The 17,892-nt window shown below is 47.4% G+C and overlaps 2 protein-coding genes across 2 annotated transcripts in view; one reads left to right on the top strand and one right to left on the bottom strand.

The window, feature by feature from the left end:
* CCDC38 (coiled-coil domain containing 38) overlaps positions 1-8,998 on the bottom strand; it is a 1,141,020-nt gene extending 1,132,022 nt beyond the window's left edge. The window contains exon 1 of the mRNA XM_085653370.1: positions 8,856-8,998. Coding sequence (XP_085509496.1) covers positions 8,856-8,865 — 10 coding nt within the window. The 5' untranslated portion in view covers positions 8,866-8,998. The remainder of the gene's footprint in view (positions 1-8,855) is intronic.
* Positions 8,999-9,162: 164 nt separating this feature from the next.
* AMDHD1 (amidohydrolase domain containing 1) overlaps positions 9,163-17,892 on the top strand; it is a 193,964-nt gene continuing 185,234 nt past the window's right edge. The window contains exon 1 of the mRNA XM_085653371.1: positions 9,163-9,703. Coding sequence (XP_085509497.1) covers positions 9,567-9,703 — 137 coding nt within the window. The 5' untranslated portion in view covers positions 9,163-9,566. The remainder of the gene's footprint in view (positions 9,704-17,892) is intronic.

The following is a 17,892-nucleotide window of genomic DNA, read 5'->3' as shown; positions in this document are numbered from 1 at the left end:
TCGAACTGAGACTGCAGTTTTCAGCCTTGAACATCCCGCCATCCCGGTACATGATAAAAAGAAAGCTTCTTCTGACCATTGTTACTCCACGTTTCTTGCTAAGTTTCCCTCTAGGACTCTCTATCAGAAGTCTGATACAGACAATAAGCATTTCTCTAACTACAAAATAATAAACCTGCAAGGAAAGAGAAACATGCTGTAAAAGCAAAATGTATTTCAACTGAGGCCTGTAGTCAGGTTAAGTTTAAATAAGCATTTAATGTGCACTTTGAATACATGATTATTCATGCACATATGTAACTTGAAAAATAAGCGTAAAACGTGAGCAAAATAATATATGTTTACATATGCAAACATAACCTGAAGAGCAAGCATGAAACATGCATAAAACATATGCGATTTCATTTTTAGACTGAACATTAGTGCATAAGTATATGAATCTCTAGTCTCTACAGTGAATACATTTAATTAATACTTTGAATGCTTCACATGTTATTAAAGATAAGGCACACAGAGAATATAAAGTCAAACGAACATATATAATTGCATTTCTGTGACATGTAAGGGTGGATTCTAAATTGCGCTGCTCCACCTCAATGCAGGGGATCATGAGCTACACCTAGAAAAGGACAGTCAATACGTATCATTTTTGACGCACTTTGGCCCGAGGCGCTACAAACGTCTGCATTTCAGGATCTCGTCAAACACCATACGAAAGACACTCCAATTTGCAAGGCATCATGAACATCAGTGGTGATATCCTTGTCTACTCGAAAACCATTGAAGAACACCACACCTGGTTGCATGCAACGTTACAGAGGCTTAACGACCACAGGACATGCTCCATCAGGAAAAGTGCTCTTTTTTCTAAACTAAGATCAAATTCTTTGGTTATGTGTTTTACCTGTAGGTAGAGCGAAGAAAATCGCATGCCATCCAGCAAGTGCCTGCACCCCAGAGTGCTACTGAACTCCGAAGCTTCTTAGGGATACCAACATACAGTGGCTGATTCATCCCTAACCTGGCCACACTGGTAGATCCACTCTGTTTCCTAACAAAAGCAGATGTGAAATGAACATAGGGCCATAAAGAGGCCAAAGGGTTTGAAAATGCCAAAAGAGTCCTGCTCGACAGAATCAAAATGGCATATTTCAACCCTGACAAAGCAACAGAAAATGCCAGCCCAGTAGGACTCGGAGCGGTCCTGACACAGAAAAGAGAACTTGGCCGATGGCCCCCCATTGCGTTTGCTAGCTCAGTGCTCAATACGACAGAGGTCTGCTATGTACAAATCGAGAGGGAGGCCGTAGCGATTAAATGGGGCTGCGGACAGTTCCACTTAGATATGTGTGGGTGCCGGTCCAAAGAAGTAATCACCGACCATCAGGTGCTGGTCTCTCTCTTCATAGGAACTGCGCTGCACCCTTCTCTACGGATTAAACAGTGTGCCATTAAGCTTCAACATTACCAGTTCACCATCGTCAACAGGCTGGGAGTGAACATACCTGCAGACTTCCTATTAGAACACCCCGTACCTCGAGAGAAAGAGCCTCTGACGACGTCACACAGTGGGATGACTGCATGTAAAGAGTGAGTGAAAATGCGTGCCCTAAAGTGCTGACTGTAACTGAAGTCAACTTTGTAACATCAGAGGACCAGGTAATCCAGAAAGTTGTTCACACTCTCCATGATGGTACATGGAGGAGTTTCCTGCAAGATACCAATCAGCGGGTAACAACTGACAAGGAGAGACTATCACAGCTTTGGCAGATCAGGAATGAGCTGAGTTTAATGCCAGATGAGCTATTGCTGTGCAGACACCGGATAGTCTTGCATGCATCATTTTGCCAAAGTGTGACTGAGCTGGTGCATTCCAGCCACCAAGGCGCATCAAAAAAGAAAGCCACCTGAGGGAGAAGGTATGGTTCCCAGGTCTCGAAGGAGCCATTGATGAGTTAGTGAGAAACTGTGTGGCATGCTAACTTACAAGTGGAGCCAAAGCCCACTTGTAGTCACCGTGAAGCCCTGTGGGGTCCCTTGGTCAAATGTCAGCCTTGACTTTGGCAGTTTTCCAGATGGGCGCCTCACAATGGTGTTGATGGACAGACAGTACAAAAAAACATAGTGGAACTGGTTGAATCTCCAAAGTCATCCCGCTGCTGGAGAAGATACTTCCCTGTTTTTCATCCTGAAAGAAATAGGGATGGTCAATGGACTCCTGTTCCAAAGGGCAGAGATTTCAGATAATTCCTGAAGCAACTCATAATTTGACACAGGAAAATAACACTGCAAAGGCCCCAAGAAAATGTGGATGTGGAATGCTTCATGAGAACGTTGAACAGGATACTGCGCGTACTGTGGACAAAAGATCAGCCTTAGAGGTCACCCTTCAAAAGTTCCTCAAATTGTACAGAAGAACTTCCCACTGTACGACATGGTGCTCTCCGTGGTCCCTCATACAGAAAGTGTAGAGATGTGACACTATTCCCACTTGCCCTGGCTGGAAGGCAACCCGTGTAGAATCCTGCAAGGTCACACCAGAAAAGAAAGCGAAACAATGATGATGCCAGCCATAGAAGGAGAGCCTGGACAACAGCGATAGGTCCGGGTACCAGATGCTGGTCAGTTATCAGCAGCCCGGGGGCAAATTCCACACTCCCTACAAGAGGGGACAATGGACAGTCACAGCTGTGAAAGGCACCATGATATTGGCCTGTCGTGGCTACGAGCCAGTTACAAGAAACGATCATTCTTTAAGAAGGTTGTTGCAACACCAGAAGATGAATGTCACGCTGATGACTACAACAGTGCCGAAGCCATCCCCAATGGGGTGCGGAGACACCAAAACAGTCTCCAAAGAGCCATCGAAGAAGCGGCTCATCAAGACATTCAGCAGAACTCAGCACCACCCAACGAGACAACATCATTCAGAGTCCAGGGTGGTCCTAAGCTTACCCACAGCAAGCAATATAAACTCCAACCCAATCCCACTCCATATCTGCCAAGGTTTCAAATTGATATGTGTGACATTTTCATAACTTCAGTGTAATTATGAGTGACATTTTAATAATGACTATGAGTGACACTTTCTTGCAAGCAAAGACCAAGCAATAAAGACGAGGGAAACATAAATATTAGAAAATACACCCATTTGAGCAATGAGAAACTCTAAGATCTTAAAAATGCTGAAGAGCACCAGAAATAGAAGGGTACTAACCTAGTGCCCCGGTAACCTGATCGCCCTGTTAAACAAATGTGTAACCATGATATTACATAGTAAACAAGTCTTTCACAGACAGAACTTTATTAAAGTTCTGTGCACATATGCAGACGCGATGTTCAATACAAAAAAAGTCACAGTCACAATGCACACTAGTGAGAGAAGCTCTCAGTCAACTGGAGCAAACAAGAACAAATGATTGACGGAGTGCTGAACAATGAAAACATTCACCACCAATCAACAGACCTGCGTTTAATTTATTGTTTTTTTTACCCACCACACCACCCCAGATTGGACCCAACCATATGCAGATCAGTCTTAACCCTGCTCCTCATTGGGCAGTCCAGTCCGAACTGCCAAGCCAGGTCCCTCTGGACCAGAAACAAGGATCCTAGGACCGGTTTCTAGGTATCAGCCCTCTTCAGCCAGGCTAACTTGAATCCAGTGGCGCAGTGCGCATGGGACCCCCATCTGGGCATACCCTTCCCACTTAGGGCGACAAAATCAAAAAGAACAGATAATGGAGGGAATGCTGAACAATTCAAACATCCACCCTAATCAACAGATCTGGGTTTAATCCATCATGTTTTTGCCCACTAATCCAACCCCAGTTTGGACCCAGCCATATGCAAATCAGTATTGACCCTCCTCCTCATGGGAACAGTGCAGCCCGAACTGCCAAGCCAGGTCCTCTCTGGACCGGAAACAAGAATCCTGAGACCAGTTTCAGGGTATCACCCCCCATCAGCCAGGCTAACTGCTCCGATGGGGAGCAGGGTCAAGACCGATTTCCATATGGCTGGGCTTACACTGGAATGGCATGGGAGCAAAGAATACGATCAAGTGTTCTTTTTTGCATTTGTCACCCCGAGAGGGACGGGTATGCCCAGCTGTGGGTCCCGTGCTCACAATTCCACTAGAGTCAAGCTAGCCTGGCTGATATGGGATAATACCTCGAAACTGGTCCCAGGATGCTTGTTTGCGGTCCACGGAGGACCTGGCCTAACAGTTCGGGCTGGATTGTTCCCATAGGGAGTAGGGTCAAGAACGATTTACATATAGATGGGTTTAAACTGGAATGGCACAGGGAGCAAAAAACGACTAAAAGGCTCAGATACCTGTACTGGGGTGAATGTTTGACATTGTTCAGCATTCTGTCATCAAATGTTCTTTTTGCATTGGTCACTCCGATTAGGGCAGGTATGGCCAGGCCTGGGTCCTGTGCTCTCCATGCCACTGGAGTCAAGCTAGCCAGGCTGATGAGGGGTGATACCCCGAAAATAGCCCCAGGATGCTTGCTTCTGGTCCAGGGAGGACCTCACCTGGTAGTTCGGGCTGGACTGTTCCTTTGGGGAGCAGGGTCAAGAATGATTTGCATATTGCTGGGTTTAAACTTGAATAACACGGGGAGCAAACAAACTATGAATTTAGGCCCAGATCTCTGTACTGTGGTGAATGTTTGACATTGTTCAGTATTCTGACCATCAAGAATTCTTTTTGACTCAGTCAACTGGTGGCACTGTGCGGTTGCTGTTTGGAGAGAGGCATGCAGCCTGACCAGGCTTTTAAAGATAATATAAAGAAAAACAAGGAGAGGAGTAGAGAGGTACCACTCAGCGAGTGGTGGAGGTGGATACTTCCTCCCAGTCAGTTGTACATAAACAAAGGGATCCACCCACGAGTACAAGAGATCACTCGATTACTCAATATGTATCCCACGGTCGTGGAGAATACACATTAGTTGTTTAAATACCCCTCACACACCAAAAGGGCCCTTGGTGTCATGCTTCATCATAGGGGTCTTCCTGCCCCTCTACGGGACAGGGCGTGCTACGACCTACGTTTACGCGGGAGCACTGTTGTTGGTGAGACAGCTATGTGTGATGCGGGGGTGTGAGAGGAAGGGTCAGGAGTGAATAAGGAGTGAATTAAAAAATACCTGGCTCTCAGGTCTAGGAAAATTTATTCTGCCGGTCGAGCTGGTATTATTAAAAGGTGGGGTAAGGAGGGTGTAAGCCTCAATGAGCTATATCTCCTAGTGGTGTCGACATGTTTCGAAGCTTCCCCATGCTTCTTCGTCAGGACCTTAAGGATCCCTTCCTGCCACTAACTGTGTTGTGTTAATAACAAAGATTGTTAGAAAAATAATATGTAAAAGGAAGTAAATAGCCTCCACGATATCAATGCCTTAATAGGTCTTACATAGTCCTATTAACCTAGAGGGAATAAAAGGCGTATTAATTAAGTAGGAAGTAATTCAATCCATTGTGTGAGTACGGTGATCTGTAAAAAAAGGTGAAGAGTACTGGTCTCTTAACGCTATCCGTAACGTTATCACGTGATCTGTGATGAAGGCACTGTGTGACAAATGGACATACAACATTAAACATAACACACACACAACAAAAAGCACACACTCTATTCAAAAGGGGGACTAGTTCAATGTATATCCATGCCAGAATAAAAATCCCCACAAAAGTATGGAGGCTTACACCCTCCTTACCCCACCTTTTAATAATACCAGCTCGACCGGCAGAATAAATTTTCCTAGACCTGAGAGCCAAGGAGTGAATTAAAAAATACCTGGCTCTCAGGTCTAGGAAAATTTATTCTGCCGGTCGAGCTGGTATTATTAAAAGGTGGGGTAAGGAGGGTGTAAGCCTCCATACTTTTGTGGGGATTTTTATTCTGGCATGGATATACATTGAACTAGTCCCCCTTTTGAATAGAGTGTGTGCTTTTTGTTGTGTGTGTGTTATGTTTAATGTTGTATGTCCATTTGTCACACAGTGCCTTCATCACAGATCACGTGATAACGTTACGGATAGCGTTAAGAGACCAGTACTCTTCACCTTTTTTTACAGATCACCGTACTCACACAATGGATTGAATTACTTCCTACTTAATTAATACGCCTTTTATTCCCTCTAGGTTAATAGGACTATGTAAGACCTATTAAGGCATTGATATCGTGGAGGCTATTTACTTCCTTTTACATATTATTTTTCTCACAATCTTTGTTATTAACACAACACAGTTAGTGGCAGGAAGGGATCCTTAAGGTCCTGACGAAGAAGCATGGGGAAGCTTCGAAACATGTCGACACCACTAGGAGATATAGCTCATTGAGGCTTACACCCTCCTTACCCCACCTTTTAATAATACCAGCTCGACCGGCAGAATAAATTTTCCTAGACCTGAGAGCCAGGTATTTTTTAATTCACTCCTTATTCACTCCTGACCCTTCCTCTCACACCCCCGCATCACACATAGCTGTCTCACCAACAACAGTGCTCCCGCGTAAACGTAGGTCGTAGCACGCCCTGTCCCGTAGAGGGGCAGGAAGACCCCTATGATGAAGCATGACACCAAGGGCCCTTTTGGTGTGTGAGGGGTATTTAAACAACTAATGTGTATTCTCCACGACCGTGGGATACATATTGAGTAATCGAGTGATCTCTTGTACTCGTGGGTTTTAAAGATAATAGCCCACCTCCTCTCAACTGGCTCTACCCCCTACCCGGGTCTCGGAGCATGTGAAATCAGACACTGTTGAAAAGAGTTCTAGTGTTGAATTCCAGGGGGCTCGGGCTGGGGCCCAAGGAAATTGTAGCTGGGACACTTGTTGCAGGGCGGTCTGACAGAAAAACACTTAATCCTGCCAGCTTTACGAGCCTAGTAGTACGCCACTCACTGGGCCCCCAGGTCCTCCCTACCAATCAATCAAAATACCAATGCGGGCAGATGAGCATCATTGAACTCCAGGCTGCTCTCTCTGTCCTACTTGGGACCTTGAACCAGCCTGAATGTGAGAGGTCCCAACAGGGCTCTCAGCTGCCTCAGCCTATATCACAAATTAATGACAGAGTCAGCTGACTCGTAGAATTCAACTGCCGCAGTCAGCATGTAGCCCAGGATCCGGCTCGCCACGCGCTGCTACTGTGAGTTCATACAGTTCAGTTGCACCAGTCATTATATCAAAAGAAGTCTCACCCTGCGTGCTCAGGTCGGAAGATTGGCTCTTGCGGCTACAAATGAGGCGCCATACACCATGTTTCCTGGGATTTACTCTTCGCAGTGGGGCCTGGTATTCCTTTAGTGTGAATCTCCTTGTGTGGTCTGATCCACGGGGAAAAAAAGAAAGTAAGGGGGTGGTGCCTGCTTGGGGAGAAGCTTCCCTTACTTAGGGATCTGAGCTACGTCTTTCAGGCTGGTTTCAGCTGCACTCTGTGTTTTGGGGGCAGGTCACTTGATCTCTCCATGCCTTGGACATTTACTTAGCTCAGCATCTGATTCAGACGTCGCTGGAGCTCGGGTTGGGTGAGCCTCAGAAGGTCCAGTCCACCTGGGAGATCCATTGCACCACTGCCGCGACTGTGGTGCAAGCCTTGGGCTCAGCTGCACTGCCAACCCCACGTACACAGCAGCTGAGCAGCGTAGCCATACTAAACTTGAAATGCCGCCCCCTCAAGCCACCCTATTAAAGTGAGTCTGACAACTCAGTGAGAGACTAACACACTGTCTGACTAAAAGACACTGGGCTCCGACAGGGACCCCTCTCCTGATGTCACAGTCATGCCGGCCTTGTTGGGTAGTGAGGTGTTACATAGTAGCACAGTAGCTGCCCTCAAGCCTGCAGGGAGCATAACACACTGCGCTGCCACTGCCAGCTTTCAGTATACATTAGACGCTCCTGCTTGACAGCTGAGAGGTACTATAAAGAGTGATTTTTGCATTTGATTGCAGTGACACAGACCACCCCACTGAAATGCGTTAGTCTAAGGCCTGATGCGTGGTACTTGGCAGGGCTGCCACTCCCAGCGAACGGCTCCATGACTTTGTGCCTCACTCAACTCGTCTAAGCAAAGGAACTAGTTAAGGGGGAATGTAGTGAGCCACCCGACCATGTGTATGACCCTGAGTCGCTCACGCAACCCTATGGCTGGGCGCGGCCAAAGGGTATAAATAAACAGGAGTAGGACCGCTCATTGGGAGGAATCTGACAGCAAGACAAAACGAACAGGCACTTGTGATGTGACCCTTCCCAGATAATCAGTGTGTGGGCTTTCTGACGCGTGACAACTGAACACCAGACACTTACCACTTAGAGGCCTGGGCCGGTTACAAAGAGATGTGTTCTGTTTTTGACCTATTAAAGCTTAGGAAAAACCCTTTCACCATGTAAAAGACAAAACTAGTGGATATGCAATGCTTGGTATTAATATACTCCCTCAAATAGTTAATCCATCGCTTCAGGTCTTCTTTAAGACCATGCTGGCATTTAATGAGTTCAAAGGCCACTTTGTCTATGGTGTAAAAAAAATAAAGAGAAATATCAAGGAGCTGGATAGAATTTATAAAAGTTTCCTTAGACTTAATAAACGTGCATATCCTATGAACGTTTTTCGGCAGGATGTCGCGGAAAAACCCAGAAAAGTTCACTAAAACGCTCGCACAGAATCGAAAGGGGCAATTTTCATTTTCTGCCAATGTAACCTCTAGTTTTATTCGAATTTTTCATTTTCTCTTACAAACACACACATCTTACAATATACTCCTCAAAACAGCGTTTGTCGAAAGACAGTGGGCTCTAATGACAAATTCGCATTCTTTCAAATGAAAGGGTGACACCTACCGGCACTCATTCTGTACACACACCGTCCGTGGCCCAATAGGTCGGCTGGGGCCCAGGAGAAGAAGGCGGAGTCCTCTCCTAAGGTAGGATTGGTCCCGAAAAACGGCCGAGACAACGCTTTTCTTGTTGGTTCATTCGAATATCATGGCTAGCTCGCCGCGTGAAGAACTCTGGCTGCACGTCATCTGGCACGTGAGAAAGTAGATCGACGTGTCTTGTTGCCAAATGCCTCCCATGTCCTTGAACTGCAATAGCGCACTCACCACAAGGGGGCGCTCTGAAACAATTTCCTTGAAAAGGCCATTGAGCCGAGAGTTTTTTAGGCTCCCAAAGTTAGTGATGTGTTGGTTGAAACTAGCTTCCAGTTGTTTAGTAGGAAAACAATTGACTTAACATACTCACGTTGGTGTTAGTGCTGCTGGATTAATCGTCAGATGTAGAGCTTTCCCTAAAATAATTATTTAAGAAAGTAAAAGCTAACACTCAACTAACTGCAAATAAGAGGCAACATTCGATTGGGAAAAAAAACAGTCGTAGCAAATCTTGGTGCTGCGCGTTGTTAAAGTCAGATGTGCGTTCGATTCGGAATCTTTTTTCAAACATTAACTTGAAGTCCAGAGGTGCAATTGCTGAGCCTTTTCGGCCGGGGAGAGCGCATTTGAAACGGAGGTACAGACTGATTGCAATCGAGTTCCTCGCTTGTGTGATATCATGTCCGCTCAATACGAGCTTTTGCTTGAAAACGCCGAGCAGGTGGTGCTGGTGTGTACTAATGGCGAACGGTTTTTGAGAAAAGAGAGCATGCCAAATCTTGCGGTTGTGGAAAAAGCAAGCGTGGTTATTGGGAAGTAAGTGTTTTGAAACTCATGATTTGTCCTTTTAAAATGAATTGTTGTATATTAAGTGTTCATTTCCTTGTTTATAGAAAATACATGCACGTCCTCGAGAGATGAAATACTGTTCCAACCTAAACTGTCAAGTGATGCATAACTTTCAACAAATGCAAAATAACCTATTTGAAGGTGGGGGTTGAAAGGGTTATGACCCTTTTCTCAGGCAAAAGAAATACATAAAAAAACTCAAAACGAACTAAGGCTTTCAAACGCCCAGTAAATTAGGGATACTTCTAAAGAGATTTGCTAACGGTCGAGTTTTTTGGTCATAGACATTCTTGGTGGAGACAGCAGAAGACCAGGGATAATAACTTTTATACCGTGAAGTCTCACTACTGTTTTTATTTTCCTGTGTATTTTTGTAGTTCTGTTTACCACACGATACATTTAGGGTTACAAACACCGGTGTGGAATGGAAAAACAAAGCTGGAAAAGATACACAAGGAACTGAAAAACGAGTTCCAGCCAAATTGTAATGAAGGACTGGGTCTTGTTTTTGTAAAGCGCAAAGAAGGGTGAACACAATGGGGCAGATTTATGTTGCACTTGCGGCACTTTTGCGCCGCCGTTGCGTCACTTTTGTGACGCAGCAGCGGCGCAAATCCTGCGCCATGGTGCGGGGCATTTACAAACGTGACGCATCTCCCAGATGCGTCACGTTGTAAAGCCCTGCGCCACATGTAGGCGTTCCAGGGCAGGTGGGGGCGTTCCGGCGCAGGAACGCCTCCTAAAAGTGGCTGAGTGAAATCTACAAGATTTCACTCAGTCACTTTTAGGCCCATGCTGCGTCAAAACCCTGCGCCTGCTTGAAGCAGGCGTAAGGATTGACGCAGCATTGTACAGATAGGGCCCCCCAGATCATTGCTGGAGCTGCGTCGCGCTTGCGACGCAACTCCAGCAATGCGCCACTTTTCGGCACAGATGCGTCACGCATCTGTGCCGTTTTTGCCCCATGGTGCGCCGCATTATAAATGCGGCGCATCCATGGTGGCGCAGCTGTGGCGCATAATAACTGGCGCATCCCTGCTGATATGCAGGGATGCGCCAGTCGTCATAAATCTGCCCCAATGTCTGCAGTGTCAGTGCAAATATTTCGGCAGGGGAACTTGTGTTGAGAAGTGTGTTACCTTCCATTACCAGTCCGGCTGTCCCCGATATCCGGTTACGATACGATCTCATGTTACCTTGTTTCCAGCGCTAGTTTTCCATGTACAAATACTTTTTACGTGTGAGATAATTGAAGCTAAGCTAAACCAAGACTATAAGTCCCAGGATGCGCTGAAGTGGTAATAGGACTGGAAACAGTGTCATACTGATATGGAGCATCAAACAGTGCGTTCCAAATCGGTTGGCATTGACATTTACTCCAGGACGCAGCCTGGGGTCAAAAAAAGCCATGATCTGTTGACTGGGTGTGAGTGTTTGATTGGTTCTGATGCTCCGTCCATCACCACCCCCTTTTGTACCGCTTTGTTCGCCATAAGTTGGCAGGGTATGCTCAGTCGTGAGTCTCTTGCTCACTTTGCCACTGGATTCAAGCAAGCCTGGCTGAAGACGGCTGAAATGCCAGAAACCGGTCCTAGGAAGCTTGTTTCCGGTCCAGGGAAGGCATGGCTTGGCAGTTCGGGCTGGACTGTTCCCATGAGGCACAGGGTCAGACTGATTTGCATATGGCCATGTCTGAACTGGGGTGGCAGAGTGGGCTAAAGAACGGTGATGGATCAAACCCAGATCTGTTGACTGGGTGTGAGTGTTTGATTGGTTCTGATGCTCCGTCCATCACCACCCCCTTTTGTACCGCTATGAACATTGCATCCTTCACAGCTTCTTTGATTTTTGTGAATATCTCTACACACTTGGTGGACCGTGCTTGCTCCATACTGTGGTATGTCAACTCTCTGGCTGGTGGTCTCAGTACAGTTTAGTTTTTGATGTATCAAACACCGTAAGAATAACTGGAGAGCTCTTATGTTTTTTGGCAGGGGTATGTTGATGAGTACTTGCACTTTACCATGGTTAGGATTAATTCCTTTTTAGGTCTCGGGACCATCCGGTCGGCAGACCGGAAGTCCGGAGATTTAATGACTTGGGAGAAGAGGGGCTTGAACCCGCCCCTATTCTGCCCTGTTCTCCATTGGCTGGCCTCGTAAATGCTGGCCAGCCATTGGAGAAGAGGTCCCGTCACTCCAATCATGCCCCGTCCTTTTCGGATCGGGGGGCGTGTTTTTTAAAGAAAGTCTCATTCTCTCCTTCAGCCAATGGCTGGAGGAGAGAAAAGACAAACACGCCCCCGAATCCGCCACTGCCTTTGTCCGAGGCATTTCTTCTTGACCTCGGAGAAAGGCAGTGGTGTGCTCGTCCGCTCCCCCTGCGTCCGGCTGCTGCTCTGGTCTCCTCACCTCTCCTCACCCTGTCCTCGGAGCGGCGCTGGTTCTATGGCGCGCTTGGCACGGGCCGCGCCCTTATTTATTGGGGAAAGCAAACCTCGGTGTTTAAAAAGCGTCCGTGTCAATAGCTGCCGGGTCTCGCGAGCACCCTCCGCTCAACAGGCCTCTGTGCAGGGGCATAGAGGCTCAGCTCAACGCGAGCTGCGTGGGTCGACAGACTGCCACAGACCGGAGGAAACTACCAGCCCAGGCCGCCCTGCACGATAGACTTTCTTTTATCTGTTTGAGAAGACACCCTGTGGGCAGACACTGTAGTCCGGGAAACCAAAACTGTGAGGCCCAGGCAGGCGCGAAGTTATGATAGGCTGCGTCACGAGGAGCAGAGCCAATGACAGTCGCCATATGCTCCGCCTGCGTGTATTCATTATTTCCACAAACACTACCCCCACAAAAAGTCCCAAGAAGGAAGACGTGTTAGTTAAGCTCGTTTACTTAATTGTTCGCTAACCGACTGTAATTTGAGATAGCTTAAAGAGTTAAAGCACGTGCTGCGGAGACCTTTTGTTTATCCCGTGTCTACACCAGCATCTGTGGTTAATGCACCGACAGGAGAAATGTATGTGACTGAAATCTGTGGTCAAAGATGTGTATTTTATGTAAAGGTAACTCTGGATTGGTGCGTTTGTAGTGATCCGGGTGTAACCTGGCGGTCCCGGTTATATTATTGTAAATTAGTAGCGAGTTCTGCACGCCCTGTAAACAGTGGTATCTAACCTATAGGGCACACAATGTAATCCAAGAACATAATACCTTACTCTGTCGTTTTTTAGTCAAAGGTTGATAAAAAGACTCCACTAAGTAATAATAAACATGTATGAAGCAAGAACAGATCTGGTTGTGTTCCGTCCTATGTAAGGAGTCACTGGTCGTGTAATTCATGCACACATATCTGACATTCCTGTACAGCACATGCAGCCCCACATATGGCACAGCCACAAGGAGCTTATAAATGTCTTTTAGCACCGTACGAAGCGACAGACAAGTTTAACTTCATTCCCCATGGTGTGTTTTAGCTGACACGAAGGTGTAAATCGTTTTGGAGCCCATGTGTCACTCGACTGTTGCTCCCAGCGTGGTCACAGCTCGAACAAGTGACGTCTGGTTGTCCCTGGAGGAGCCACGAGTTAGTCATCTTTTACGTCACTGTATTGCGCTAGTGTCTACAGACAGCTATCTCCGCAGCAGGCGCATCGTTCTCGGAGCTGTAGTGAGACCTGGAAATGAAGACAACAAGCATTTACAATGCAACGGTCTCGGCATTGGTAAAGTTAGAGCTATTGGCATTGCTCATGACATTATTTTTGTTTATGTTTTTGTTTTTAAAACATTTAAAGAAACGGCATTGTCATGAGCAATGCCAATAGCTCTAACTTTAACAATGCCGAGACTGTTGCATTGTAAATGCTTGTTTGTTTAAAGAGCTTTATTGAAACAATTAAATAACACAGTACAGAGTTAAAGAAATACTCATGGGGCGATACAGAAGATATCAAGCAATATATAAATTAAACATAGGATGAAAAACTTGTTAATTAGCACACTGTCAAGAGCAAAAATCGATGATAGAACAAAATTAAGGAAGTATGTACCATAGTAGAATAGCATTTTAAAAATATTTTAGGGAACGAAAGAAAAGAGAAAAAGGAAGAAAGGGAGGGAAAAAAGAAGAGAAAGAAAGAATTTGAATTTAAATTATTTTTAAAGCGCACATACACCAGCGGTTTCTTGGCGCTACAACTAACAAAGGACCGGAGCAGAAAAACAAAAACAAACTACAGGAGGGTTAGTTAAAGGACTTCATGAACAGATGAGCCTTGAGGTGTTTCCGAAATTGCGGGTACAGGGTGAGGGTTCGGAGTTCAAGAGGAAGAGAGTTCCAGAGGAGCGGGGCAAGTGTCGCAAATTTCGAGCCTCCCCATTTCTTTCTCCGGTACCGTGGGATAGTGAGAAGGGACTGGGTGGATGAGCGTAGTTCCCTGGTGGGAACGTAAGGGGTAATCTCAGAAGAGATGAAAGCCGGTGCCGAGCCCAGTCGAGCCTGAAAGGTGATGGAGGCGAGCTTAAACTGGACCCGAGCACGAACAGGAAGCCAATGCAAAGATTTCAAGAGGGGGGTAGTGTGGTGAAATTTCAGGAGTTTAAAGACAGGCGGGCCGCCTGGTTTTGAATCTGTTGCAAACGCCGTAGGCTATATGCAGGAATACCTGCATATAGGGCGTTGCCGTAATCCAGGCGGGAAACCACCATGACCAAGATGATCAGTTTGAGGGCAGTGAAGGAAAAAAAACGGGACACCCTGCCTATAGTGCGCAGTGATAGGAAAGAAGAAGAAACCACAGAACTAACCTGAGAGTGAAGAGTGAGTTGAGGGTTGAGTTTTATGCCTAGTGTTTTGACTGAGGTAGAAGGGATAGGTGAAGGGCCAAGAGAGGGGGGCCAGAATAAAGAGGACCAGGGGCTGGATGAACCACCCGTCAACACCAGCTCGGTCTTGTCTGGGTTGAGCTTCAAGTGATTGTGGTTCATCCAGTCCCGGATATGGAGCATAATAGATTGGAAATTTAGAACAGAAGAGAGGGAAGAAGACAGATTAAAAACAAGCTGGAGGTCATCCGCATAATTGAATACGGCGACCTCCATTTGTTGCAGAGAAAAGATAAGAGGGGCAATATAAAGATTAAACAGAAGAGGGGAAAGGGAGGAGCCTTGGGGGACCCCGCACTGAACTTTCCGAACGTCCGCAGTAAAGTCGCCCAGGCGGACAGCCTGGGTGCGGTCGCTCAGGAAGGAGGATAGCCAGACCAGAGCGGTGCCCCCGATCCCCGCCGGCTTGACACGGGAAAGCAAGATGGTATGATCCACCGTGTCAAAAGCGGCTGAGAGATCGAGGAGCACCAGGGCCTGGGGCTGGTTAGTATCCATACCCTCCCTGAGGTTGTCCAGGACCGAGAGGACTACGGACTCCGTAGAGTGTGCGGGGCGGAACCCGGCCTGGCGGGGGGCAAGTGCTCCATGCTTCTCCACAAAAGAGCTCAGAGCGCAGGTGACATGGCGCTCGAGCACCTTTGCCAGGAATGGCAGGAGGGAGATGGGGCGGAAATTGGCGGGGATTGAGGGGTCCGCGCCCGGCTTTTTCAGGATGGGTACAATAACCGCAGATTTTAATGGGTTCGGTACTACGCCCTGAGAAAGGGAGCTATTGAGGAGGTGAAGGGGGGGGCCTGGGCAAGTGATAAAGATGTGGCGGAGAATATGGGCAGGACAGGGGTCTAGTGGGGAGCCGGATTTGACAAGGGGTATTATGGATGTCAGGGTTTCCTTAGTTAGAGGGGGGAGGGTGGTGAGTTCTCCCTTAGGAAAGGGACACTGGGGGTCAACAAAAATAGGGGGAGGGATGTTGGCTTTAATACTGGCTATTTTCTGAATGAAATAGTTATTGAGGGAGTGACAGAGTTCTTTGGAAGGGACGGGCTTTAGAGTTGTTCTGTCCGAAAACGCCAAGTTGTGCACGATCGAAAAGATTTCCTTCAACTGGTTTTCTGCTGCGAGGATTTTGGAGGAGAAGTAGGTGGTTTTAGCCCCCAAGATGTCTTTTTTGTATTGGGTCAAGATGTTAATGAACTCTAATCGTAGAGAGGGGCAGTAATTTCTCCTCCAAGCCCGCTCCGCGCGACGTACCGCTAGTTTGGTGGCCTTGAGCTCTTCGTTGAACCACCGGTTGGCATCCTTCTCTCGCTTGGAGGTAATTTGTTTTAGAGGGGCAACAGAATCGCAGCCTGAGGAGAGCCACTGTTCGATGGCCTTGACCTGGGAGAGGGTGGGTAGGCCTTGCAGGGAAGGGAGGGAAGTGGTAAGTAGGGACGATAAGTTTTCCGGATCAACTCGTCCCCAAGCACGAACCCAGATGTTTTTGGGGCGAGGGGGGTTGGTCGGAGGGTGAATGGGGAGGGCAAATGAGATCAGGTAGTGGTCAGACCATGTGCAAGGCGAGATAGAGAGGGACTCCACAGGACAGTTCAGGGACCAGATCTGGTCTAATGTGTGACCTTTGATATGGGTAGGGAAGTGAATATGAGATGTAAAGTTAAGGGATTGGAGAGTTTCTGAAAATTCTTTTGAAGATGAGCATTCCGCTGGATCAGAGGGCCAGAAGTTGAAGTCACCAAGAAGTAGAATAGAGGAGTTGTTAACGGTGATTGTGGCTAGGACTTCCAGAAAGTCAGGGAGAAACAATAAAGGAGATCGAGGAGGACGGTAGGTAAGAAAGCAGGTAAGAGGGGGCATAATGGATGTAGTGCGGATAGCCAGATACTCGGTATTCGCGATGTCTGGCAGGGACAGGGTTTGGAAAGGAAGGTCTGTACGTGCGATGACCGCCACGCCGCCCCCGGCTCTGCCAGTAAGGCGATCTGCTCGGAGGGCGTAGTATGGAGCTGGTAAAGTGGCCAGTAGGGCAGGGAGGGAGTCATCGCAGAACCAAGTTTCCGTTAGAAAAAGAAGATCTGGGGCATGAAGGTCTAGCAGTACCGAGAGTTCGTGTGCATGGGCTACAGCAGACCGGGTGTTAAGGTAAAATGCCGCAAGGGTTTTGGAGGTTGCAGGGAGAGCATTGTCACTAGGAGAGTGGGGAGGAACGACTAGAGGAGGGGGGATGTCAAGAGGAACAACAGGAGACAGACCGAGGGACGAAATGCGAGAGCAGGTGGAGGATGGTAGGGACCATGATCCCTGGAGGCTGCGTAGGTGGTCGGGGGCATAGATGGTGAGTGAGGCAGAGTGACGTGCCCCTAGCCCCGGACAGTCGCGGACGGGCGCAGACGGGCTTGCCTTAGGCGCGCCTTCGGCGCGCAATCGTCGCGCCCGCTGCGCCCGTCCGCTGCGCCTCCGGCCCATACACATCCTTTATGAGGGAATCAAAGGGAGAGAGGGAATGGAAGGGGGTGTGGCCGGTAAAGTGGGCGGAGCTTACTCGCTCGCGGTAGATGGCGGCAGCGAGGGAGGATTCCCCAAGGCAGCGCCCAAATCGGCTGTCTAGGACCTCTGAAGGCAGGCAAAGATCGTGGCAAGATGCCGGTGAGTGAGCAAACACAGCAGTACAATACAATTTAAAAAGCAATTAAAATAAGCAGCGCTCCCGGCTTTCCGCCTCAGGAGTTTGTTAGGAGGACGCGCTAGTAATAAGCGCGCCCTTATAACAGATGGAAGGGGGCGTGGCCGGTAAAGTGGGCGGAGCGTACTCGCTCGCGGTAGATGGCGGCAGCGAGGGAGGATTCCCCAAGGCAGCGCCCAAATCGGCTGTCTAGGACCTCTGAAGGCAGGCAAAGATCGTGGCAAGATGCCGGTGAGTGAGCAAACACAGCAGTACAATACAATTTAAAAAGCAATTAAAATAAGCAGCGCTCCCGGCTTTCCGCCTCAGGAGTTTGTTAGCATAAGATAGAAAGAATCAACATCCATATCAAATAATCGAATGAAACATTCCGTTAAATATTATAAAATCTGAAAGAACAGTATACATACAATAGAATAAGAACAATCTGGAAAATAATGGACAAGGTACTCAAGGCGGCTGAAATGTAAAGTTACTGTGATTGGTATGTAATGCAATGGAGGATAAGTAGTTAATAAGTGGGGACCAAAAAGCTTCTTTACGAAGGAGTTGCTGAGAAGTAGTTGCAGAACCTCTTTCTAACCTAT

Source organism: Triturus cristatus, chromosome 4_1 (genome assembly GCF_964204655.1).
Source record: "Triturus cristatus chromosome 4_1, aTriCri1.1, whole genome shotgun sequence".
Classification (NCBI taxonomy): Eukaryota; Metazoa; Chordata; class Amphibia; order Caudata; family Salamandridae; genus Triturus; species Triturus cristatus.
Note: the sequence above shows the minus strand (reverse complement) of the source record. Positions and strands in the feature narration are given on the sequence as shown.